The sequence below is a fragment of the Lipotes vexillifer genome, unplaced genomic scaffold (genome assembly GCF_000442215.2).
Source record: "Lipotes vexillifer unplaced genomic scaffold, Lipotes_vexillifer_v1.1 scaffold713, whole genome shotgun sequence".
In the NCBI taxonomy this organism is placed as follows: Eukaryota; Metazoa; Chordata; class Mammalia; order Artiodactyla; family Lipotidae; genus Lipotes; species Lipotes vexillifer.
Window position 1 is genome coordinate 354,716 of NW_006773157.1, and position 27,061 is coordinate 381,776.

The 27,061-nt window shown below is 46.2% G+C and overlaps 1 protein-coding gene across 2 annotated transcripts in view; it reads left to right on the forward strand.

Annotated features, from left to right (window-relative positions):
* Positions 1-22,969, forward strand: part of SLC24A1 (solute carrier family 24 member 1) — a 26,414-nt gene extending 3,445 nt beyond the window's left edge. The window contains exons 2-9 of one of the 2 annotated variants that reach the window (XM_007448120.1): positions 10,150-10,203; positions 11,871-11,979; positions 16,206-16,292; positions 17,365-17,456; positions 19,428-19,901; positions 20,644-20,733; positions 21,610-21,776; positions 22,720-22,969. In XM_007448120.1, the coding sequence (XP_007448182.1) occupies positions 10,150-10,203; positions 11,871-11,979; positions 16,206-16,292; positions 17,365-17,456; positions 19,428-19,901; positions 20,644-20,733; positions 21,610-21,776; positions 22,720-22,969 (1,323 nt within the window). The remainder of the gene's footprint in view (positions 1-10,149; positions 10,204-11,870; positions 11,980-16,205; positions 16,293-17,364; positions 17,457-19,427; positions 19,902-20,643; positions 20,734-21,609; positions 21,777-22,719) is intronic. The other variant, XM_007448121.1, reaches the window with a different exon arrangement.
* The last annotated feature ends 4,092 nt before the right edge of the window (positions 22,970-27,061 follow it).

Consider the following 27,061-nt stretch of genomic DNA (forward strand, 5'->3'; position numbering starts at 1 on the left):
GTGGGATCTTCCCGAAACGGGGCACGAACCCGCGTCTCCTGCATCGGCAGGCGGACTCTCAAGCACTGCGCCACCAGGGAAGCCCCAATTAGTACATTTTTGCAGATGGCCCCAAAAGGAGAAATATCCTGCCCAGGGTTGGACAGCCAGAAGGTATCCACACTGGAATGGGAACCTAGTATCCTAACTCCCCATTCAGTACTCTTCCCTCCAGATGACTGCTCTTAAGAAGCCAGAGGCTTAAAAGAGAAAGGGAGGCTCAGAGCATTACCTCATTTAATATGAGGAAACAGGGTCCTCCCTCCTCATGAAGTTCTCAGGGCAGGCTTTGCTGAGGGTGGCCATGAAGTCTGGTACTGTTCTCTGAGAAAGTATCTAATGCCGGGCTTCCCTGGTTGCACAGTGGTTGAGAGTCCACCTGCCGATGCACGGGACACGGGTTCGTGCCCTGGTCTGGGAAGATCCCACATGCCGCGGAGCCTGTGCGTCCGGAGCCTGTGCTTCGCAATGGGAGAGGCGACAACAGGGAGAAGGCCCCGGGAATGCAAAAAAAAAAAAAAAAAAGAATGTATCTAATGCCTTGGTATACCTTAGGCCAGCAGTTTTCAAAATTGGGACTTACCTGGTGGGCCAGTGGTTAAGATTTCACCTTCCAATGTAGGGGGTGCAGGTTTGATTCCTGGTCGGGGAGCTAAGATCCCACATGCCTCATGACCAAAAGGCCAAAATGTAAAACAGAGGCAATATTGTAACAAATTCAATAAAGACTTTAAAAATGGTCCACATCAAAATGCCTCTTGACTTGCCTCCCAGTCCTTCATAGTAATTCTGTTTTTATTTAAACTCTGCAAATTCTCAATTTTCAATTTTGTCAGAACTAGACCATCAAAGCAAAGCTTGCCAAGCAAGTAAAGCATAATCATGATTTCAAAAGAGAATTTGTAACTTACTTAAAACGTTCTTCAAGGCCTTTAGTAGCAGTTCTTTGCCAACCAGTGAGAGCAGTGCTGATTACAACTGTTCTTATCTATTTATTGAAACAGATCCAGTATGAATTTTTTTTTTTTTTTTTTTTTTTGCGGTACGCGGGCCTCACTGCTGTGGCCTCTCCCGTGGCAGAGCACAGGCTCTGGACGCGCAGGCTCAGCAACCATGGCTCACAGGCCCAGCCGCTCCGTGGCATGTGGGATCTTCCCGGACCGGGGCATGAACCTGTGTCCCCTGCATTGGCAGGCAGACTCTCAACCACTGCGCCACCAGGGAAGCCCCAGTATGAATTTTATTAACAGCATTATTTAAAAAAAAAAAAAACAGGTTGAAATACTGGCTGTCCTTGAAACTAAATTTATATTTATTTTAAATTGAAAACCTATAGTTAGGACTTTGCAGCACTAACAACTGCCTTCTAAAAATTAGTCCAGATAATTTAAAAAGTGTAGCTATTTTGAAGTGATTTTTAAAAACATCTGGATTTGGAGTTTCACCCCAGGTTTCTTAAAGCCAGAGGGAGTGGTAACTACCTTTGCTTATATCATTCTGTCTGTGTTTGGCTGCCCCAAGACCTGTGATCTTGTTAGAGGGAGGTAAATTATCCTGTACTTCACTGACTGACAGAGGCAAAGCCATTCTGTTTGAATTCTTGAAGCAGTTCTCTGAAAATCCAGTCTTTGATCTAGTAAACTGTGTTGGTATTCATTTTTGTGATTTATGCAAGAATGTGTACTCACCTCTGCAAATTATCTTACTTTAACTATGAAACTTTATGAAAATGAACATGCCTTGCTTACTCACTCACACTGACCTATCAGTTCACACCTCTTCCCTGACTAATGGATTCCTTCTTTGAGCTTCTCCTTGAAAAGGCAGGGGGTCAGGGAAACTGGGCTTATTCAGTCAGCCACACACCCAAAGGTAAGGAAGTAAGAGAGAAGTGGGGAAAGGCCAGACCAAGTGGTAGGGAGTCAAGGAGGAGGGCTGGGGAGAAATCAAAGCCACAAGTGCTCAGGAAGTTTAAGCAGGGGGAAGACAACTAGAGGGCAGTGGGAGCCAGCTCCTTCTTGGAGGGAAACAGGAACAGGAAAGACACTCGGGCCTCCCCCTTCCTCTGTTGGCAGCCTGGGGTGAGGTGTGGCCACAGTGTTAGGCTCATCATTGCCACTAGATGGGGGAAATAATCTTTATATCTCCCAAAGGGCTGAGCCCAGCGTCTCATCCCTAAAGCAGAAGCTCCACAAGTATTTGGTGGTTTCCTCAGGGAACTGTAACAGGTCAGGGTCTCCAGTTTATAGAGAAAAAGGAGTAGGGGAGGGAATCCATACTTGTGGAGGGCCTATGACATACGTACATTATCTCGACAATTTCTCATAAAACCCCTGCAGGAGGGGAGTTCCCTGGTTGCCTAGTGGTTAGGATTCTGGACTTTCACTGCTGTGGCCCAGGTTCAAGCCCTCATCGGGGAAATGAGATCCCCCAAGCCCTGCAGCATGGCCAAAAAAGAAAAAAAACAAAAAACAAAAAACCCTGCAAGAATAAATTGTTACTGCCATTTTGCAGATGAGGAGACTCTGAGGCTCGGAGAGGATAATTAACTCTGCCAAAGTTACGCAGCTGGTTGGTGGTCCTTATCACCAGTTTATGAATCCATTTATCTGGGTTTTAACCCAGTATCCATGGCTAACTATCCCTGTTATCCTGGGCAAGTCAGTGCAACTCCACAAACCTATATTATTAAGCACTTAAATGAAAAGCAGTGTGGGAAGTAAAAAGATCATGTCCCTTCCAGTAGAAGGGACAGACATAGACAAAAGTAACTGATACAGGGAACACTGTGCAAAGTGCTACAAAGTCACTTTGCTTTACTTCGAGGTCTCACGCTGCTCATCTGTAAAGCGAATGGGATGGACTAGTGTAGGGGTTGGCAGACTTTTACTGTAAAGGGCCAGACAGTAAATATTTTAGGCTCTGTAGGCCATATAGTCTCTATCCAACTACTCAACTCTGTTGTTGTTAGCATGACAGCAGCCGCAGACAATAAGTAAACGAATAGGAATACCCCTGTGGTGTTTTACTAAGCAACATAATCGCAGGTGTTCTCCTACCTGAACATTTTGGAGATGTAAGATCAGCAGAGAACAATTCATTTTCTTATCAGATATTCACCCAACTCATTATCTGTGGAGTTTCTCAGCTGGAGGACCTTTCACTTTACTTTTTATTCTGCTCTGGTAATCTAGAACCAGGATAAAGTTTTTTTGTGAATGATTCTAATCATAATTTACTAAAGAGTATTTTCAGAAAAAAAAATGTATCATTGAACATAGACACATAGTAACTATTTTAGAGTCTTTCTTTTGACACTGGCTGGAAAAAAAAATTCAAAGCTAAAAATATTTCAGACAACATTGTCAAACTGACATGTATTGGTTTGAGGATGTCTTTTATGAACCCAATGAAGAAATGGTAAATTTTTTTTGAGATATATTAATTAATTTATTTTTAATTTACTTATTTAATTTATTTATTTTTGGCTGCATTGGGTCTGCGTTGCTGCGTGCGGGCTTTCTCTAGTTGTGGCTAGTGGGAGCTACTCTTCGTTGCCGTGCGCGGGCTTCTCATTGCGGTGGCTTCTCTAGGCACAGGCTCTAGGCATGCGGGCTTCAGTAGTTGTGGCTCATGGGCTCTAGAGTGCAGGCTCAGTAGTTGGGGTGCACGGGCTAGTTGCTCTGCAGCATGTGGGATCTTCCCAGACTAGGGCTCGAACCCGTGTCCCCTGCATTGGCAGGCGGATTCTTAACCACTGTGCCATCAGGGAAGCCCAGAAATGGTAAGTGTTTGCATAGTTATTGACACAGTCTAACTTAGCTTGCTCTGAAACTTTTTTACCTGGTTTTAAAGCTCTCCGTGTTATTTGTTCTGGCCCCAAATGATAAATATTTGACCTTCCATGACCATGCATAGTTGCAGAAAGCCAAAGCTGAGGCTCTAGCCTGGCCGAAAAGCCTTATTTGTATTTGAAGGATGATGGGACCTTCTTTATAGAGAGAGCTACAAGCTTAGCTAGAAATAACTGGCCATCTGCATGAGATGCTGATTGGCAAGACAGCCCTGTGGGGCACCAGTGGTGAAAAGGGATGCAAGGTGGGGAATGAGACTGGTCCCGGCTCCTTTGGAAACCCCATATCCACATTCAGCCCCCAGGAATACTTCAGAATGTGAAACTCCAGGAGGAAGTCTGCCACTCTTTCTTAAGTGCATTGCAGGCTATTTTCTTCTTGGCAGGGTTTTTTCTTAAACCAACCAACAGAAACCCCAAGCAGACAAACCTGGTGCCTCCTTAGGAACCAGTCATCTCTTTCCTGTCAGGGTTAACATTTACTCCAGTGACCTGTACTGCCAGACAACCAGCTGTCTGCTGTGGAGGGGTGCTGGACAGGAAGCAGTCTCCAGGGCCCTTCCTGCCTCTGTGGACCTGACCTTACTAGCCTGCAGGGAATATACTTTGCTCCTAAAGAACTCATCCTAGGTAGGCTGAGGGGTTCCCTCCTTTAATTTTTTTTTTTTTTGGCCGTACCACGCAGCTTATGGGATCTTAGTTCCCTGACCAGGGATCAACCCGGGCCCTCGGCAGTGAGAGTGTGGAGTCCAGGGAATCACCTAACTTCTTAAATAATAGTCAGCTTCCCTCCAGTTGTCAGGAAAATACGGTAAGAATCAAATTCTCAGTGTAAAGGCTTCTTTTCTTCATAAAATTTTCTTAAGCTTTCAGCATTCATCTGCTGGTGGGTACTAGCAGATGACAAAATGAATGCATAAGAAGCAAACAAATATTAACAGAAAAACTCAAACATCTGGTCATGCCTGGTAGAATAGCGTGTTGTTTCCATGGATGTGTGTACGCTTTTAAGAGATTTTACGTATTCTGTTACTCATATAACAGAGTAATATTTTTTCCTGGTGTATGTGATGAGATTAAATATGAAATTAGATATTCATGGTGTTCTACAAATAACAGCATGATTTCTAGATGCTCTGCTATCTGAATAAATTGGAAATATAAAACTAACAAAATGTTTTAGTGTGGGGGAGTGGGCATATGGATGATAAACAAGTGAAATAACATATTTCTGAGTATGAAAAGTGCTGTGAAGGAAATAGTGTATGTGATGGAGAGTGACTGTAGTTAGTGGGCCCCCTTTAGCGAGGGAGAGCAGGAGAGTCCTCCTGGAGGAAAAGTTCAAGTAGACAGTCCAAGTAGAGTTCCATGAGAATTCTTCTGGAATTCTTCCCCATGCTCCATAGGGGAAGAAGAGGAAACAGCATTTGCAAAGGCTCAGAGCAGGGAAAGACCTTGGTGCACTAGAGGAAAGAACTGGAGGCCAGTATAGTGAGTAAGGGGAGAGTGGTACAGGATAACACTAGAGACGGGGATGAAAGCTGCTTCATCAGGGCCTTGTGGATTAGATACGGAGTTTGGATTTTATTTGAAGTTCAATGGGAAGTGGTGTAATGAGGAGTCATAGTTAAAAGGTCACTCCCTAACTGCTGTGTACAAAATGAATGGTAGGTGTGCAAGGGTGGAAGTAGGGAGTCCAGTTAGGAGGCTGTTGTGGGCATCCAGCGTGTGTGTGTGTGTGTGTGTGTGTGTGTGTGTGTGTGTGTGTGTGTGTGTGTGTGTGTATGTGTGTGTATCTTTGAGAGATATTTTGAAGACAGAATCGTCTGGATTTGGTGATGTGGATGTGGAGGGTGAGTGGAAGTCAAAGTTTTTCGCTTGAGCAGCAGGGTGGATGGTGGCGCCATCTAGTGAGAAAAGGAAGACTACAGGAAGAACAGGTTTAGGAAGACTCAAAAGTTCCCGCTCTGGAATGGTGAGTTTGAGTGTTTATGTCACCTCCAAGTGGATATGTCTATGAGGCAGTTGCACAAATGGGCTTAAAGCTTATGAACAAGGTCAGGGCTGGAAATAGAGATTTGTGAATCGCCAACAAATGTATGGTTATTAAAATCAAGGACCAGCTGATGCTACTGTGAAAGAGAGAGAGATTAGGATTAAGCCCCAAAGAACTCTGATGTTCATTAATTTGGCAAACATTTATGGAATCTCTTTGTATGAAACCTATGTAGGGTCTGGGAATACAGTGAGAAATAAGGTAGCACTCAAGGGACTCAACCTAGCAGAGGAGCAGGAGTTGATCCAGGTTTTGTGGGGTATGACACTCTTTAAGAAAAGGAATATAAAACTGTTGCTACAAAATTAAATATGAGGCCTCAGGGTTTGTGAGGGGAGAGATGGGCCCTGAAGTTTAAGCTTCATCAGCTCTGTGGTAAATCCCCCTTAGTGGGGAAGACAGAAAAGTAAAAGTAATATTTAGCATATCATGTGTAATGATATAGGTAAGCGCTGAGGGATTTAGCACTGCCGAGAGTGGACATCTCAACAAAAGTCAGGGAAGGCTTCCTAAGGGAGGTGATTCTTAGCTGGATCTTGAAGGACAAGCCAGGGGTTAGCTGACTGAAGAAGGGATAGAAGTCTCCTAGGCATGTATAAAGGCCAGGGGAATGAGAGAGGGTGATGAGACTATAGCTGCACTGTCCAGTATGGGAGCCACTAGCTACATGTAGCTACTGAGTTCTTGACATAGGGCTAGTCTGAATTGAGATGTGCTGTAAGTATGAAATATACATTGGGTATATTAGTATGAAAAAAAAGGTAAAATAGCTCATTGATATTTTTATATTAATTACATGTTGAATTATAATTCTGATATATTGGATTAAATAAAGTACATTATTAAAATTAATTTCACCTGTTTCTTTTACTGTTTAAAAATGTGGCTACTAAAAAAATTAAAATTACATGTGTGGCTTGCGTTCTGTTGCTATTGGACAGCACTGAACTGGAGGTAAGCAGGAAGCTGGAATATGCTCAGCTAAGGAGTGTGGACTCCCTCCTGAGGACACTGAGCCCCCAGGGTGCAGGGGAGGGACATGATGTGCTTTGCTTAGAAAATCACTCTGGGTGAAGAGTGAGTGAGGAACCAGAATAGGAACAGTCCAGGAGTCAGGAGGCTGTTGCAGCATTGTAGGCAGGAGAATAGAGAAATGAGGCCAAATTTGAGGACTTTCAGGAACTAGATCTGACAGTTGTAGATGAGCTGTGAGGAAGCGAGGAGGAATTTGGGCAGACTTTTGGGTTTCCAGCCCGGACAGGTGAGTGGATCAGGGTGCTAGACTGTATTCAATGAAGGTAGGACTCAACCAGGCATTCAGTAAATCTTTGTTGAATGAGTGTTTAAAAAAACACACAGACCAGAATGTGCAGTTCAGGAACTGTGTCATGGGTGGTCTAGAAAGGGAGAGGTCAATGATTAACTGCTACATCAGTGGGAGATAGGAATTGGAGGTCAGGAGGACAAGCCCCCAAAGGGTTGCCCTGTTCACCAGCACAGGTTCCCATGAACGGCTGGCTGCAAATTATCCTGTTGCTCATCCTCATCAAGATGCATCACAGGTGTTGGGGGTTTGGCTGGCATGAAGACATCTTCTTTGGTTTCCTCAGCCCTCTGGTTAATTTTCATGAGCAGAGGGAGAAGGTGGGGTGATGGGGCTGAAGAAAGAGGAGGATGATTGGTGTAGTGTGAGAGGTGGATGTGGGAATGTGTTTGTAATAAGGGCATACTCTGAAAGCACCTACTTGCTGGTACCGCTACCCATATATGGACCCATCAGTCACACTCAAATGTAGACAGACATTTATATCCATTTACCTGAAATGTTAATAATATGAAACAGAGCCACTAGGAAATATAAATTTGACTTCATTTCCTTATTTATGCTTGGAAAAAGAAATGTGATTTAGTAAAAACAACAACACAAACAACCCTCTGAATAGAGATTAGGAGGTCAGGGGTTCTGTCACTATTGTTGTGGGTGTGGGCAAGTCACAGAATCTTTTCTGCATCTCAGTTTTGTCATCTGCCAAAATAGCAATAATAATACTAGCCTTGTCTGTTTCATAAAATTAATAATATGGAATGAGAAAATGCATGTGAAGGGCTTCAGAAAGTTAGAAACACATACTGAGGGTAGAAGATTTTGATATGTGCAACGAACAGTGAACCCGTAGAGAAGTATTTTGACTTAAATAAATCTGAATGGAAGAGAAATCATTAGGCATGTGCTTCGTGGGGCAAAAGTCAGTCTCTCCTGCCCTTTTGTGGACAGAACCAGCCATTCCAAAGGGTAGCCTGGCCTTTCGTATTTCTAAGAACTCATTGGGTGAGAGTTGGATGTGATAAATAGTGAGGTGGCTGGGCCAGTGGGGTTTGGTGCTGTAGCCTCCAATATCCCAGAATTGTGAAAGAGGGGATTTGTTCAGAAAATCCACAGTGCCCCCTTCATATTCAGATTGGTTATTTCTGCTTTGGTTCATTCATTTGTATGTTCGTCCATTTGTTCATTCATTCAACAGTGTGTATCCAAGCATTCAAACCTCTCCCATCCTTCAAAGATTATCCAAACTTCACTTACTTTCAGAAGGCTTCCGTGTCCATCCCAGCACAGCACCTTAATCTGTGCCTCTCATTTCTTCAGGCACATTCTGCTTTGTCATGTGTTCATGTTATCATTGGTCTCAATTCCTTTCTATAAGTAGAATCCATGCCCTAAACATCTTTGTATCCCTACAGCACTAGCACAGTGCCCGGTAAACAGCAGGTACTCAGAAATTAAGAACTGAATGAGTGAACAAATTGGGTGGATGGATGCGTGGGTGGCCCTGAATCAGGCAGTATTCTCTGTATTTTCTGTTCAGAGATGGGAGTGTAGCAAGTCCAGTTCTACTTCTGGCCGTGGAGGTTGGTGAGGTGGGCGAGGCAGTGGAAGGTGAAGACAATTACTGGGGGCAGCCATTGGTGACCCTGCTGCCTGAAGATGGCGCTAGAGGTCACTTGGCCTATCTACTCGTTGAGCTCTCCTTAATAACCGAGCATCTGCTGTGTACAAGACACTATGCCACAGGTTAGGGGAACAGAGATAACTATATCGTAGTTCAAAAAGACATGAAGTCTAGCTGGGTAGACAACTAATATGTGTGAACAGCGATGATTTCTTTAGAAGTTTGGATGGTGTTATGAGATAGTAAATGCAAAGTGGCAAGCTAGTGGTTCAGAGTAAATACTGTGGGTGTAATGATTCTTCATCTTGGACCTTCTAGGTCTGTCCCCTTCCCCAGCTGGCTGCCCTACAGCTTCCCCAGGACACTAGCAAGCACTTATTCGATTATAGAGCCAGATTTTTGGTATCACAAAATGTGTCCACTGTTGTCATACAGCTTTTGAGGAGAGAGGTATTGTAGAGAGCTGGAGTGAGGGCTGGGGTGGGGGTGAAAGGGGCCATTTGGGAAAACTTTATGTAAGAATTCACCCTGAATTTTCTGAAAAATTGGTAGGCATAGAGGAATGGAGAAGGCATTTTAGGCAGAGGGGAAAGGCATGAACAAGGGACTAGGAATTGGAATAGGTTAGGTATATGCAGGAGACTGTTCATTCATTCATTCATTCAACGAACGTTTTCTGAACTCTTGCTAAGTGCCAGGCAGTGTTCTCATGCTTGACATACAAGCATGTGTCATGAATGAAATAGTCTGCCTTCAAGATGCTAGTGGGACAGTCAATTTACTTGGGTTTGCCAACATACAAATAACATACAGATAGATTGGGGAAAGTGCTATGAAGGAAAAGGAGTCAATAAAAGAGAATTAGCTGGGCACCTTAGCTTCCCAGAGGAAGGTGACATGTAAGTGGGAAGTGGAGGAAAGAGGGTTCCAAACAGAGGAGGAGGGACCGTGTGATGAGGGTTTCGAGGTGGGTAAAGAGGATGGTGCATTTGAGAGACTGAAAGACAGCTGTAGCTGGTGTTACTGGACCTCAGTGAGTGGACACATTTGACTGGGAATACTGCATGCAGGCTGAAGCCAGACTGTGGAAGGCCAGGCTGGGGTGGTGGACATGTTAAAACATTTTCTGAGGCCAGGTTATCTGTGGGTGTGTTTCTGTGTTCCCACATGAGGGCTGCTTGGAGAGAGAGGGAAGTAGGGAGGAAGGGTGAGGGTCTCTCTGAACATCTTGTGATTCCTGTCCCTATTTGCAGCTGGGCGTTGGGACAGTTGTGGTGGATGAGCAGCAGGATAACAAGAAGCTGAAGGTGGGTGCCGTGTGGAGTCTTCCCAGTGGGGATACTGCAGGGTTTCAGAGGACAACCACAGACCCAGGGCGCTGTGGCCCTGATGCTGGGGATACTGGGCTGGGCTCAGACCTGGGAAGCTCCTAGGAACGCTGCCAGGGTGAGCCAGGGAAGGAGCCAGAGGAACTGTCACCTCCAGGTGGCCTTGGAGGAGGTGCTAGCTTGGGAGCTAAGTCCAGAATGTCACTGCTCACTGCCTGTGTGAACTTGGGCCTCAGATTCTGCATCAGTAGAATGACTGGACTAGATGAACTCAAGTCTCATTTTGTAGACCCAACACTCTATGATTGATCTAGAAGCCTAATTACCTGCGGCTTTGGAATGCCCCAGAACTAAGAGAAACATACGAAGGGTGGGGCGGGGAGATCTGAGGTTTCTGAAAAACTGTCTTAGCTGTCTTTGGCCTGTGGGCATTTGGGAAGAAGTGGGGACCTTAGAGAGAAGAGGCCAGGGTCTGCATGAAACCTCCCCCATCCTACGAAAATCCGTAAGCCTGTTGTGAAGTATTGTGTTACCATAGCCACTAGATGGCAGAAGAGTTCAGATCCAAAGGGTTGGTTGGTAGGGAGGGAGGGACCAAGCAAGCAGTTTGTCTGACTTTGGATGTTCCCTTGTAAGTCAGATGATGTTTCTATGTGTGTCGCTATTGTAATTAAAAAAAAAAAAAAAAATTCAACTGAGTAAGTTTAAAGATCAAATCAGCTTTATTCAACGATTCATGAATTGGCCAGCATCCCATCTAGCAAATAGAAAGGAGTTCCAGGTGTTTCAGGCAAGGTCACCTTCCTTTGGGGGACAGCAGGGGTCTGTGGGGTAGATTACCTCACTAGTGTGCTAACCAGTTAATTCCAGACTGACTGGTTAAGAGTCCATTCCCGGGAGGGGCTGAAACTGCAGTTAGGTATTTTATGTTTCGGTTTGGTGATGTGGGCAGAGTACAAGTGACTCCATTTTGGACCTGTTGTCTCTTTTTTAGCACTGTGAATGAATGTGTGTCACATCCGTGTGTCTGCACATACAGATGTGTGTATGTGTGTGCCTGTGAAGGTCTCTTGAGCATGTGGGTAGAAAAGAAAGGGCTGGAATCAGAAGACCTGGGTGCTGGTCTTGACTCCTTCATTTATGACCTTGGATAAGCCACCCAGCCTTGTTGAGTTTTCATTTCTTTTTCTGTAGGTGGGGATCAAAGCCTTGCTTATGTCTGGGGGTGGGGCAGTGATAAAGCACCATGACGCTCTTTGTGGACTGTAAGGGGCTGTGCCCATGTACCGTGGGGCTGTCTGTGAGGTGTATGGGTGAGAGTGTTTCTTTGAGGATGTACTTGCAGGGATGGACAAACCCTCAGTAATGTGGTGTCCTTAATACACGTTGTCTGCTCCCTGTCAAAGAGCTTGGGGAATGACTTGGTGTGTAGAATTAGCCAGTCATGGAAGAGTTGAGGGGAGGCTGAGAAAGAAAGCACTGTAACTGTCCTGTTGAGGTGAAGGAAGACGGGGTGCCAGGATAAGGCTCCTGTGCTTCTGGCCTGATCTTTATAGGAGGGAGGAGGGTTAGTGAGGCGCCCGTGCGGCTCCTCCCTCGGCTTGGGCAGAGGCCCGCTGAGGCCTGCGCGGCTCTCTCCTGCTTAGCTCGCGTCCGTGCTGACCCAAGGGAGCAGCTTGGCCTCTCTGCACAACAGCACCATCTGCAGCACCATCTACCAGCTCATGCTCCGCAGCCTGGACACTCTGGGGGAAGGTAAGCAAGGTCTGCCCAGATCTGCGTGGTCTCCCTGTCCACTCCTTCCCTCCTGCAGCTGAACAAGAACTGGGACTGCAAAACTGAGAGGCAGCAGGTGGAGTGAGGGTGGGAGTGGGAAGAGAGTTAGCAGAAGAGAGAGGGTGGTAGAGGCAGGCAGTCTGGGAAGACCCACCAGGAGAGGGCCCCGAGGAGCTAAGGTCCTTAGGTATCCACATCCCACTACCTCCCTGTCTCCGTGTTCCTCCTGTAAAATGAAAGGGTTCATCTGCAGTGAGTGAGGCCATGAGTGTCATGTGCCCTGCACTGGTCTGTGTTGGGGCTGCCCTCCGTGACTTTCCTGCAGAGCCCACCCCCATGAGTCAGCCCCAGTGTTCCACAGAGTCTCCAGCAAGATAGTGTGGCCAGGGCTGCATCTGGGGGCATCACCTGCGGGGCCCCACAGCTGGAAGCTCTGGATGGTGCCTCCCTTTGCTCTGAGTCCTAGGAAGTCTGCTGACCCCTCCCCCAGCCAGATATCCCAAAGGACACCCTGGGGGCCACCAGGACCACTTCTGGGCGTGGTGAGGGTCCAAAGTATAGTGGGAGCTGATGCCCAAGTTGACAAATGATGGAGGCAGCTGAGATCCTCACCACCCACTTTACTGAGCCCTGCCTTCTGCTCCGCTTCCCCAGAGAGCTACCTCCAACAGGCTTCGTAGGCCCCTAAAGGGCATCCTCAGGTATGCTTCTCTTCTCCTTGGGCACCTCTGTCTCTGGGACACTGCTGCAGAACTGGAGCGCCAGCAGGAGGCCCATCAAGGAAAGGTTGGCCTTTGGGCGGAAGCCAAGGAGTTGGAGTGCAGCTGGGCAGGAGGCTGAGGACTGAGCCGAATATGACACCAGAGACTGATCCATGAGTCCCAGGGACAAATTTTAGGGACCTCAGAATTTCTCAGGCCCTGAAGCATCTTCTTCACATATGATACTGGGTTGTTGGTTGTTTAAAACAAGCATATGGTCAAAGACGAGGTGATCAAACCTTCCCTAGAAAATCCTCACGAGGAGCTTCTGCAGATATTGGGAGAGGCCACCCCCCTGTCAGCTCCAGAAAAAGAGTACCCCTGGGGTTTCAAGAGTGGAGTCTGCAGCACTGGGCAGCCTGTGGGTGATCAGTGCTGGGGGCGTATCTGGCCTGGGCACAGTGAAGGAAGCTGTATCCCTGGGTTAGGCCTGGCCCTCCTCGTGGAATCACTGACTCAGCAAAGTCTTAAAGATAAAGACCTTCTCCTGGATGGGACTGCAGGGCCCCCTGCCTGGGCCACTTCCATGAGCAGCAGCCATCTGCTGGCTTGTCCTAACAGGATTATGTGATGTCCAGGCCATGTCCAGGCCAGGCTGAGGTCAGAGGAGATTGATACTAAGGAGATGATCCAGCCGCGCTGAGCGTTGAGAGGCCATGTAAGGAAACAAGCGCTGGGGGAGCCAGTGGCAATTATTCCCAGGAAGACAAGCACGCTTGGTACCCTGTGTGGGTGTGCGGCGGGTATGGAATGGCCCTCCCAGGGAATGATTGCTTATGTGCCTGGGATGCAGTCCTGCTCAGAGAAGCTGGCCCTGATCCTGCACCCTGAGATTCCATCCAGGAAGGGCTGGGATCAGGCAGGGCTGGGATGAAGGCCTTTGTTCCCGACACTTTGCAGATACATGTTTGTGTTTCCGTATGCTCTTTCCAGATGGCTATCCAGATGTTTCCGCCCTTTCCAAGCAATGAACTCTCTCCACAGAGCTGATCCATGGTCTGAACTCTTACCCTGGGTAGGGGCTTTACCTCTCCAGAATCCCATGCTTCTTCTGGTGATTTCACTCACACATGTGCGTGTGTATATGAGAGAGACAAAGAAAGAGACAGAGGTAGAAAGAAACAGAGAGAGGCCCTTCAGCAAACCTGCTTTCCTCAGTGGCATGGGAAATGAGAGGTTAGGGCGTGTGATGAGGAAGGAGAAGGAAAGAGGGGAACTTGGTTTTCTTGCCAGCTCCTCCAACCAACAGTCAGCAGGTATTCTCAGCACCAGGCCTGGAACCAGGGGAGCCCTTCGAAAAATTATGTGTTGTTCAACAGAAGACTGCAGTGCTTGATCAGTGCCAAGGGGGCTGGAGCGGTCTGCATGAGGTAGGCAGTGGAGTGCCCACCACCTGACATCTCAGTTCTGACGGGACCCGCTGAGCAGGCCCACCAGGACACTTCGAGGGACCACACTTGCCAGAGTGATGGCTCTGCAGGATGGAGCCTATTGCCAGAGGCAGCTGCAGCTCAACCAGCCTGATTGTTTAGGAGACAGGTTGAGAGAAGGAAACTCCAGACCTGCTTTTGTGTCCTGCCCATCCTGGACCCAGGCAGAGTTTGATTCCCAAACCTTCACAGTTTGCCTGTATTATGGACTAGAGGATCTTCAGGGTCCCTTCTAACTCAAACCCTCTGGAATGCTGGGCCTCAGCAGTGCAGAGTTGCTTCCTGGGTGGAACAGCTGCTCTCAACTACTATCGTCAACTCATCATTGTCGTCATAGCTAAAACTTATGTAGTATTTTCTGGGTGTCAGGCACTGGCTTAAGCACATTCATATATAAATTCATTTATTCCTTCAACAACTCTGTAAGATTTTTTTTCTTTTTGGGCTGCGTTGGGTCTTCGTTGCTGCTTGCAGGCTTTCTCTAGTTGCGGTGAGCTACTCTTCATTGTGGTGCACGGGCTTCTCATTGCGGTGGCTTCTCTTGTTGTGGAGCACGGGCTCTAGGCATGTGAGCTTCAGTAGTTGCAGCACACGGGCTCAGTAGTTGTGGCTTACGGGTTCTAGAGCACAGGCTCAGTAGTTGCGGCACACGGGCTTAGTTGCTCCACAGCATGTGGGATCTTCCTGGACCAGGGCTCGAACCCGTGTCCCCTGCATTGGCAGGCAGATTCTTAACCACTGTGCCACCAAGGAAGTCACTCTGTAAGATTTTATAGGTGAGGAATCTGAGGTACAGAGGGTCACCCAGCTGGATCCATAGCTAGCAAGTGGCAGAACTAGATTCAAACCCAGGCATCTGGCTCCAGAATCCATGCTAACTTAGCAATATTTAATTGCAGCAGTTAAAGTATTTATTTATTTTGTCTCATGGACTCCCATATCAGTGCTCTATCATATTATTGCCTTTTTAGAGAGGGGACACTGAGGTGTAGAGAGGGTACACCGGCTTCCCAAGGTCACCCAACACTCACAGGGCAGAGCCAGCCTGGAACCCAGAATAGACCCCATGGCTCCACTTTGCTCTTACCCTTACAGACTGCATCGTCCTCACCCTCACGGACTACACAGCTGTGAGGAGGACTCTCGTGAGCTCCTGCACTTCAGTCTCTGTGCCTCTCAGCTTGAAATTACACATGTACAGCACTTTGCATGTTGCCTGGAACATAGTCCTATTGAAAGAGAGTTGACTTCCCCATTTCTCTTTTCTGGAAATCAGGGCAGCACTATTCTGTGCACGATGCTCTGTGGACTGCCAGCAAGGCACAGAGTATATGCAGGGATCTGGAAGGAGACTCTGCTTGGGCTGCAGGTGTCTGGAGTCCAAAGGAGAGTGGCAGGGAACTTGGTGATCAGCTATTTCCCCTTTCCCACTGGAGAGGGGAGGCTTATGAACATGGCTACCAGTAGTTCCCCTGGAGCCATAGCAAAGCTTCTAGTAAATTCATAGAAATTAAGCTGCAAAGGACCTTACAGACAATCTAGTCCAAGGATGGCAAAAATATCTCCCTGCCATTATTTCTTCATTCCCTGCCCATTGCAGACATCACTGATGAATCATGGTACTCTCCTACCAAGCTTGGACCAGAATTCTCAATCCAGCACTCAAGCAGCCATCACTTGAGTTCATAAAGGAAATAAATCCTATTTGTTGCCCCCAAATAAAGTAAACCATGTCATTTTATCGGAAGTAGGCCTAGAGAGGGGAAGTGACTAGCCTAAGTGACCAACCTAAGGTCATAGCCAGTTAATGACAATGTAGGGAATTTAAGGCAGAAGTTTGGGAATTGGGCACCATGAACAAGCCTAGGAGGACCAGAATCCAGGTGTTGCAACTTCCAGGCCAGCCTCTTTGCACCACTTCAGCTGCTCTGACTGTCAGCTGACCAACCTAACTGGATGGTGTAGCAGGGATACCGTGGTGTTGGATAAGATGTGTTTCCTTTCTCATTCACAGCCCAGCCCTCCAAGGACAAGGAGGAGGAGAGCTTGAATCAGGAGGCCAAAGCCAAGCCTCAGGCCAAAGCAGAGAGCAAACCAGAAGGTGAGAGGATGGTGAGACCAGTGGGTTTTCTCCTGCCACCTTCCTCCCTCCTGTTAGCCAGGGACTGGGCGGCCTCCTGGCCTCTCTGAGCCAGGCAGCTGGAGTGATGAGCTGGTGCTCCCCTCCTCCCCGCTGCACTCTGGCCTCCTCCTTCCAGGGCGCTCCCCTCCTGGAGTGGCTGCAGGCCTGGGGGTGGCCCTGTTCAGCTCCCTCCGCACTCTCCTCACATGGGGTAGGCAAGGCCTGGCAGGGGTTGTTGAACTTCTATTTCAATCTTGTCCCAAATGAGATTCTATTGGACTCTATTTCTTCTTCCTGTCACTTCTGCACAGTGCTGCTAGGGAATTGGTCTGAGACCAGTAACCCCAGTGAGGGAGGGCCATCGGGGGTCTGGTGATGAAAACATCCAGCATCCGTGTGGCAGCTGGGACGCGGTAGTGAGACAGCTACTGCCCTGTGGGCTCTGCACAGCACACCAGGCCTGCCTGATCCACCCAGCAGCTTTGGAGAGAGGGAGGTAGAGCAGCAGTCATTGTTCCCATTCTATAGACAAGGAAACTGAGGCTCAGAGAGGTCAAGTGACTTGCCTAAAGATATATAGCCAAGAAGTGAGAAAGCCTGTACCTAAACCTAGATCTCCAGACTTTACAGTTCTCCCTCTCCTGCAGTCCTATTCCAAGACTCCCTAGCTGCTGCCTTTGAAATCATCAGGCTCCTCTCCATGCAACTGGTAGGGGGAAGGGTCAGGCCCTGAGAGCTGGGGCTTTGCCCTCTCTTTTAAGCTGTTCACAGTATCCTTGGCTACATTGCCAGGATGGAAATGTCTGAATACAGGGAGAGCAAGGAGAGCCACTTCCCAGCTGTTCTCTCATCTGCAGACATCTCTGTGGACAGGACAGTAACAATTCACATCATTTTCCTTTTCCTGTTAACAAGAAATTCCACAAACAAACCTTCTGTGACCCTGAAGTGGACAAGTCCAGTAGCCCTGTAACCGCTCACACCAGTCTCTGCCAGCTGCCCTCAGAACCTGGCACACTCTTCTGACCTATCCCATGTTTATCCTTTAAAGAGGAGGAGCCAGCCAAGCTCCCTGAGGTCACGGTCACACCAGCCCCTGCTCCAGACGTCAAGGGAGATCAGGAGGAAGATCCTGGCGGTCAGGTAGGCACAAGCCTCTTCCCAGGTGGTGGAATTCGAGAGGCCCAGGGAAGGATTTGCCAATCAAAACTCAGTCCTTCCTGAAGATTGGAAATGCTATTTGAGGTTCATTCCTCTGGTGTAAGCACTGCCCTTTCTTTGAAGATCAAATACCTCATGGGGCCAGTTAATTCACTAATACCTTAGTATGAGTAAGATAATATGTATGAGAATGTGTTGCCAACCTGTGTCCAATCAGCTGTGGCAGGGAGAGGTGGCATGCTTTGACTCCAGTGTGGGAGAAGGGAGCTACCTGTCAGGGGCTATTAGCAGTGACAGTTCTCAGAGAAGAGGGTGCAGGCTGGGCAGACACTCCTGTACCTATCAATTTAAATGACTTGTCATTTCCTCCAAGAAGCCTTCTCTCCTGATGAGGGTGGGGAAGGGAGGGAAGAAATTATTTCAGACTCAAGTCTTCTCACTCTTCATTCCCAACTGAAAGCACAGGCCTCATGGATATTAATATTTGACTTCTTCATTGGGTGCTCTGAACCCTGGTTGCATATTAGAATAATTTGGGGAAGGTTTACAAACTGCCCAGGGCCCACTTTCAACCAATTAAGTCAGGATATCTGGGTTGGGTCCTTGGGCATGAATGTTTTAAAATCCTCTAGGTGATTTTAATATGCAGCAGAGTTGAGACTCATTGGGCAGTGTTGGGGGTTGGCAGTGTCATGAAATTTGTTATGGATGACGTGCTCCATGAGCACACAGCCCAGGTCATTTGCTCAAGGGATTGGACCAGCACATTGTTATAGGTCATTTAGGAGCCTAATCTGAGGACCCTCAGAATCAATGGCTTTCAGAGTGAGTGGAGTCAGTCCATGGTTCCCACACACCGGTCTAAAGATGCATTTATTAGAAGCACTTGTGAGCATATTAAAATAGATTCCTGGCTTCCAGTCCTAGAGATTATACTTCAGTTGGTCCGGGGGTTGGGGGGCAAGGAAATCTGTATTTCTAATAAGCTCTCAGGCTACCAGGTTTGGGAACCAAAGATCTCATTCGGCCCTGGCATTTGCAGAGCAGGGTAGCTTGGTGGTTAAGAGGCCAAGAGTTGGACTATCCATATTCCAATCCCAGCTTCATCACTTACAAACTGTGTGGACCACAAGCAAGTTATTTAACTACTCTGTACCCTAGTTTCTTCACCTGTCAGATGGATTTAGTTCTGCCTATATCATAAATTAATTGACTCATGAAACATACTAAGTGCTAGTTGTTATTATTATTATACCACTTAGCATGATGCCTGGCACATAAATACCCTCAGAAAATCGATATCCTCCTCGTCATCATTTACACATATAAGGTAATAGAGCAGTTGAGGAGTTTTAATGGACTCAGCAATGTGATGTAACCACCAAAAAATATCATGTCATTTTAGGCAACATTAATGGAAGCACAGTGTCTAAAATAAGGGGGGTGATAATCCTGTTTGACTCTGTGAAGTGTTCTGTGTTGTTTTAGAAGCCTCCCCATGGGATATAAGCTAACTAGAATGAGTTCACCAAGAAGGAGAGGAGGCTCTAGGCCATAGTATGGGGGAACCATAGAAGGATCTGGGAATCTTTAACCCAGGGAAGAGAGCTGTCTCATGGAAGAGTGTTATGTATGGCTCCCAAGAGTAAACTTATACACAGGAGGTAGAACTTTGGTATAAATATGACTTCAAACCAATCAGAGTTGTCAAGATGACAGAAGCTGCTTTAGGTGGTGAGTTCTCCATCCCTAGACATGATCAAATAAAGACCAGACCACCACTGGGTAGGAGTGTTGTGAAGGGAATTTTGCTGAATGATTGCACTAGTTTCTTCCTCATACTCAAGCTTTTAGATACATGCTGAGAACAACAACAAAAAATGTGGGGAGAAACTGTGGGGAGAAACAAGCAGGGCAGTTATTTCCCATTAATCTGTTGGCTTTGGATTGCAGGGAGATGTGGCTGAAGCTGAGAGCACAGGTGAAAGGACAGATAATGAGGTTAAAACTCCTGGTGAAGGTGAAAATGGAGAGCAAAGTGGAGGTGAAGCTCGACCAGCAGGTGAAGGTGAAGAAAAAGGAGAGAATGAAAGTGAAGGTGACCTCCAGGCAGAAAGGAAAGGAGATGATGAAGGTGAAGGTGAAATCCAAGCAGGAGAAGATGGTGAAATGAAAGGTGATGAAGGTGAAACTGGAGAGCAGGAATTGAATGCTGAAAATCAAGATGAAGCCAAAGAAGATGAGAAAGGTATAGATGGTGAAGAGGAAGGTGATGGAGGTGAGAGTGAAGATGAAGAGGAGGAGGAGGAGGAGGAGGAGCCTTTGTCCCTGGAATGGCCTGAGACCAGGCAGAAGCAAGCCATTTACCTCTTTCTTCTGCCCATTGTGTTCCCACTGTGGCTGACGGTGCCCGACGTCCGGAGGCTGGTGAGTTTGCCCAGCTGTCCCCAAGCTGTCTGTCCCCAGGGAGGCTGCGGGGGTCTCTCAGCACTCCCCCTCAAGAGGACGGAAGGGACAGGACAAACCAGCTTGACAGGGCTCAACTACAGAGAGGATCTGGGATGGAATCTGCAGCTCTAGTGGGGACCATGCACCTAAGGGGACACACTGATGGGCTTGGGAGGCCTCAGAATGTGCTTGTTTCCATTGCTATAAGCGATGTGAACTAACCCCTCCTCGAATTCTCAGTTTCTTGATTTTAATATGGGAATGATGCCACTGCACACCCTCCATATTGCACAGGGATATTGTGAAAACCCAGGGTGATAAGTGCTGTTTCTACCCAGTATTCCTGTTTATAAGGAAAGGTCTGACTAACATGCTCCACCCAAAGGGGAACCATATTCTGTCTCTGGGTCCAGAGAAGGGTGGGGTGGGGTTACGAGAGGTCGCTGAAGCCAAACCAGGTACCTAGATTGGTCTGATTCCAGGGCAAGCAGGTAGCTCTCTTCAGTTTGGCAACTGCTGAATCCCCTCCTGTGTGGACTCTCCTATGGGCCACCAACTCCATCCTTCTCAAGGTCCTCACTGGAGACAGAGATGGAAGCTCAAACATCTCCACATCCTCTCCATGACTCCTCCAGCAGATCTCTTCACTGATACTGGGGCTCCCTCAGAAGGGCCAGAGACCTTTAGCCTCTGCAACTTATTTCTCTTCCTTTTCAAACAGGAGGCTAGGAAATTTTTTGTTATCACCTTCCTGGGATCCATCATGTGGATAGCCATGTTCTCATACCTCATGGTGTGGTGGGCTCACCAGGTGAGTGTGTGGCAGGAACTAAATCCTGCATTAGCAGGTCAAAAGGACTTTTTTCCTTCAGGGTGGATTTCTGGTACCCAGGGAATAGCGAGGACCAAGTGAATTTGTAGTCTATACATTGTAAAGGCTAAAAAGTAGACTTTATATTCCAGGGAATGTAGTGCTTTTCAGGTGTGGCTCTTCTGTCTTGTAGCGTGACAGAAGGCCCTTCACAACCTGATCTAGTTGACCATTTCCTTCTTAGCATTATTCCCTGCTTCCTCTGTTCTGTATCCCACACTTCTCTCCACCTGGTGAAATCATACACACTCATGAGAGCAAGCTCAGTTTTGCCTCCTTTCTGGCGTTTAATCAGTCTTCTGAGTGCTTAATGGCTTTGCTGTTCTACCTAGAATATTGCACTTAAGCACAGAGCTGTATTATTATTTACATGCTTTTCTCTTTCAAGCTGAGAGTAGGGTCAGTGTTGTACTGCTCATACTTCTACCTCCAGCCTCTAAAAAGTTCCTGGCACATAGCAGGTGTCCGTGGTTCTGGAAATGGAAACTTGACACCAAGAGGCCTTTGGAGGAGCAGTTCTTTTGGGAAGGTAGGGGTGTTGTAGTTGGAATGACAGTAAGTGGTATCATAGGTGGACTTTTACTCCAGTTTAGAAAAGAGCAGCATCGTTCCCTGAAGCCTTGAGCAGGGGCCCTGTTCTTTCTCTCCATGGCCCATCTCCCCAGCTGTTAGTTCTGCTGTGACCCTACCTCACTCTGGCCAAGGGAATGTGAACTCTGTGGAAGATGTTGGTTTTGCACAAAGTAGTATGTGGTTGGTGCTTTGAAGAGCCTCAGATTTTTCACTTGGTTTCTCATTACTGTTACTATTTACCAGGTTGGTGAAACAATTGGGATTTCTGAAGAGATTATGGGCTTGACAATCCTAGCAGCAGGCACATCAATTCCTGACCTCATCACCAGTGTGATTGTCGCTCGGAAAGGCCTGGGAGACATGGCCGTGTCAAGCTCTGTGGGCAGTAACATATTTGATATCACCGTGGGGTGAGTGGCAGAGTTGCTTTCTAAGGCATGATATGTATGACTGGCAAACACTGTGTTGGCTATGTCTGCTGGTTTTTTGCTCCATTCATTATACATGGAATAAAAGGGCATTTATGTTATTAGCTTCTGCAAGGCAACAAAGTATCCTCCCTTCATTCATCACAGCCAGATAGGATAATAGAACTAAAATGCTGCCTGAAATGTAACTGACTAGAATTTATAGATGAATTGAAAAATGAAGTCCATTAAATTCCATTACCAAATACAAATGCTCTGCTCACTGACCCCCAAGGTGGAGGAGGTGGGGTTGGAAGAAGCAATGACTCAGTCTTACTTCCTGACATTCTTGCTCCTTTGCATTTGGACTCCTGCTGGCTCAGAGGTTCTAAAAGCATTTTGTATAAACAAGCAAATGCTGCGTACTCCTGTATGGGTTTGCTTACCTTGCTCCTCCCAACTTTGTCAGAGCAGAGTGTCCGCGCTGTTTTCCTTTCCCCAATCACGTTCTGGATTTGGGTGGTGGCTTTGGTTTCCTTAATTTGTATATGTGTGTGTTTGCAGGGTGGGGCAGGTAAGAGGGCATAGGAGAGCCCTGATCACTAACGAATGTAAGGAAATGTTGTCCTGAGCTAGGCCTTATCCTGATTTAGAGAGTCACACATCTACCAGTTTAGGTTAGTCATACAGAAGTCATGAAGTATGACGAAAACAAACTCAGACCCGGAAAACCTGTTTTAATCTTAGGCTCTCCCAGTTATCAGCTGTGAGTACTTGGGCACATAATTCCCTGAACCTTAGTTTTCTCACCTGTGAAATGAATGTTTTCTGCTCTATTTCACAGGTTTGTGTAAAAATGAGTGCTTTGTAAATTGTAAAATACTGTTAAGTATATGGCATGATTATAAACATTAAGAATATTCACATTGTTTCTTCCATCTTGCAGCCTGCCCCTTCCTTGGATGCTTTTCTCTTTTATCAATGGATTACAGCCTGTTCCTGTCAGTAGCAATGGCTTGTTTTGTGCCATTGTTTTGCTTTTTCTCATGCTCCTGTTTGTGATCTCTTCAATTGCGTTATGCAAATGGAGAATGAACAAGATCCTGGGCTTTACCATGTTCCTCCTGTACTTTGTATTCCTGATAATCAGTGTGATGTTAGAAGATCGAATCATATCCTGTCCTGTGTCTGTCTGAGTCAGTCACTGTTGCTCAAAATGGACACGGATCAGAAAACCATGCCAGAAGTTACTGTACCACTTGTTACATTAAAGAATGAACATGATCCAGGAGAGTGAACTGAGTGGGCAGGAGCCTCTGATATGGATGTGATTGGGACTGAAGTTTATCCTTGGAAAACACCTGCAGCTCATTGTGGATTAGGACTCTTTGGAGGGGTGGAGCTCCTACCACGCCTGATGCAGACAGCTAACACATGGGGGCCAGCAGAAGGACCCAAGTCAGAGGATTTTCTAAAATGAGATATTTGGGAGTGAGGGTTGGGACAGGTACCTTAGCAATCAGATAAGCACCCATGTTCACAGTTCCCTGATTATTCCTGAAGGGCTGCTGATGCAAAAGATGCAGGTGTGGTCTCCATCTCACCCTCCTGGCCCCTGCCCCCAGCACATGCTGCAGTTTACTGTCTCCTCTTTTTCTGTTCAAAACATGTGGTTCTATCAGATTTGTATTCATTACAGGTTCAGTTACTGGTGAGTTTAAAGGAGCAAAGTCTATAGGAAAAAAAGTATAACAGGAATCAATTATCATTACACACTGTAGTCCAGTAAAATGTGTACCAATATTTTATAGCTTAAAAAGGAGGACTACATTTGCTCTCGTTGCATTTCTGAAAAGTCAAATTAAAATAAGCAGCTCAAGAAATTAAAATTTATAATTTGCCCTTCAATTGGAAGATGTGGGTATTAGGGAAGGAGAACTACTCTGAGGGCTATTTAAAATTATGTATTTATTAGGAAATCCAAGTTAGTGTTGTCTCCATCAGGTGGGTCACCTTGAGGGATTAGACATTCTAACAAAGCTGTCCTGGCTCTGTGCCCCTCCCCTCTCATATTCTCACCCAACAGTGACAGCTGCACTAGTGAGTGAGAAAAAAAGTAGTTTTTAAAAAGAGTCTAAAGTCAGTAGAGCCAAATCTGGTTTACAAAGTAAGCGATCCAGTGGGGCAATGCTATTTTTGTATGTCATCCTAGATAGGATTATAAAGCAAGAAGATTGATTTCTTGTGTGGCTTACAAGTGGATATTAAGGCGATTACAAAGGAGAAATTCCAAAAATGCTTAAACAATGACAAGATGGTAAGGAAAAGAGTATTACTACTTCCACGGTAGCTGATGTAAAGGACACCTGTGTGTTTTAAAAAAAATTATTTTATTTATTTATTTATTTTTGGCTGCGTTAGGTCTTTGTTGCTGCCCGCAGGCTTGCTCTAGTTGTGAGTGGGGGCTACTCTTTGTCGCGGTGCACAAGCTTCTCATTGCGGTGGCTTCTCTTGTTGAGCACGGGCTCTAGGCGTGTGGGCTTCAGTAGTTGTGGCACGTGGGCTCTAGAGTGCAGGCTCAGTAGTTGTGGCCCACAAGTTTAGTTGCTCCGCGGCATATTGGATCTTCCCGGACCAGGGCTCGAACCCATGTGCCCTGTATTGGCAGGTGGATTCTTAACCACTGCGCCACTAGGGAAACCCGACACCTGTGTTTTTAAAAATTGTGTGGTTAAACATTTCAGGTGGAAGTTGAAGTGCTTGTATATTAAATACCACTGCTTGCTGCTTTTACTGGCATCAGGTTAAGAGGCACATTAAAAATGAAACAGTGTGGTGGTTACAAAGCAAAAGGAGCTGAGGTGAATGTAGTTTACCATGGTAAATATCGCTTTAATTAGAAACATGAGAGAGGATTCACTGAAGACTAGAAGATAGCAGGACAAGTGTGATGTGGGAAAAAACCCAAACATTTTGGTGTTGAAAGGCTGTGTTCACAGTACTTCAGTCCATAATCCATCTTTTAAGACGGGCTGGTTAATTTAATTCATGACCTCACTACTCCAGGACTCACATTCTTTGGAATTGACTTTCACTAAATTTCAATAAATTGTGAGTCCCAATGATATTTTACAAAAATGGACGTGTTCATCCATATCTTTAGGTCATTTAGTCAGAATGCTCGAGAGAAGACTGGTGAAGAATATGGGATCATGTTCACATTGCATATTCTTAAATTAGTTATCTTCATTCCTGATGCTGCCACACTGCCTGGTCTCCATATGCCATGGCCTAAGAACAGGAGGAAAGAGCAGTGCCTATGGAAGGGAGATCCCAATACCAGCACTCTGGGCACCAATCTGGTATCTGCCACCAATCTCAGCTGGTCTCGAGGATGTCACCTCCTCACCGACAGCCTGGGAGCTGGTGCTCTTCCCCAGAACGACTTATGAGGAGTGATGGACAGTGAAACATCCTGTAAAGGTAAAGTGCTAGGCTGCCATTTGATGATTAAAATCGACTCTAATGGTTGAATATCATTTTTCTGATCCGTTTGCTAAATTTCTGACATTTCTCTTTGCCTAGAAAGGAAGTTCTGACTTCACACTATGTAGAAAAGAGTCAAAAACAAAAATGAAGGCTGGGTCTTGATGGATGAGCAGCTGGTGGGGAGAAAGGAGATTTCAGGGAGATGGAAAACTTACGTAACTTCTAAAAGATCAATTTGTTATGCTTGAAATAAAAAATTTTGCAATCCATTATAAATCTACAATTTATTAAAATTGTGCTTTTTTTTTTTTTTTGCGGTACGCGGGCCTCTCTCACTGCTGTGGCCTCTCCCGTTGTGGAGCACAGGCTCCGGATGCACAGGCTCAGCGGCCATGGCTCACGGGCCCAGCCGCTCTGCGGCATGTGGGATCTTCCCGGACCGGGGCACAAACCCGTGTCCCCTGCATCGGCAGGTGGCCTCTCAACCACTGCGCCACCAGGGAAGCCCAAAATTGTGCTGTTTTAGAGGTAAAGTACCATCTTAAAATGTCAAGATAATGGTTAGCTGGTCCTTTCGTTTGATGGGCAAGATGTTCTGCATAGCTAGTTACATGGGACAAATTCTAGGTCTTTCATTCAGCAAGAAAGTCAGAACTGTCCTACGTGAGTGTCTAAATTGGAAGGAAGTGGCTGCACAGATGATTTCTCCTTCATTCCCCTTGAGGCTGCATTTCCTTGATGGCCCTGGTGATAGGTTTGGGCCAAATTTATAAAAATGTAAAACTCTTCCTAATTTAATGGGTTACGATTCTGTGTAGTACCAGAAAAAAAAGGATGTATTCCAAATTTTAAAAAATTAGTATATGTTTAAATGGTTACTGTACATTATGAACATTATATTGTAGTCTCATCAGTAGATCTGAAAATGCTTCTGTCAAATTATAGGCTTGGCCTTTTGTGATACTCTGAAAGTATCATAAAAATTCTATATCCTAATAATCATTTAAAGATAAGTACCAAAAGGGGCAAGAATTGGAATTTAATATTTAAGACACAGCCTGGTAGATACATTTGAAGAACTGGTTGGCCTAATGGGCCACAGAATATCCTTGGTTCTGGCCCCCTTCTTTGTGGGAGGGTCCCCCTGCGGGTACAGCTTGTAGTGTATTTTGGGCCTGGTTACTATGAAAGGTACAAAGAGAGAGGGCCAATGATCAGGGTTGTCCATCCCTGTGGGGTCACTAGAACCAGGCAGGACACCCTGGTCTAAGGCTGCCCATACAACCAAAGCATACTTCTGGTCATCAGGCCCTTAACTGTGATGAGCCGGCAAATCTGGAGAATTTCATTTACAGAAAATTCCATCAGTTGCTCCAATGGTTTTATCACAGTACTGTGTTTGAAAAGAAAATCTTTAAATACAAAAGGAAGGAGCCATCCAAATGAACAGCAACTGTGGAAATGCTGCAGTAACTTTATCAGAAGAGTCTGTTATCTTACACAGACTTTTTGAATCAGAGACAGAAATTCCTATATTAATTTGTCCAATACTAATTTTGTAAACAAAAATAATTAAGCCAGCAAATGTACTTACTTTGGGGTCAGAAAAAGAGGGCAGTATGAAGGGATAATAAGAAGATACCAAGTACTGAGGGTATTAAGGTAAACTGGTATGCAGCTACCAGAGAATTCAATTCTGAAATAAAACTTTGTCTTGTATCCAAACAGGAAGGGCAGAGCATGCTAAGACTAGCACAAAGGCAGACCACGGACCCTCTCAAAGAGGCAGCCTACTCTTT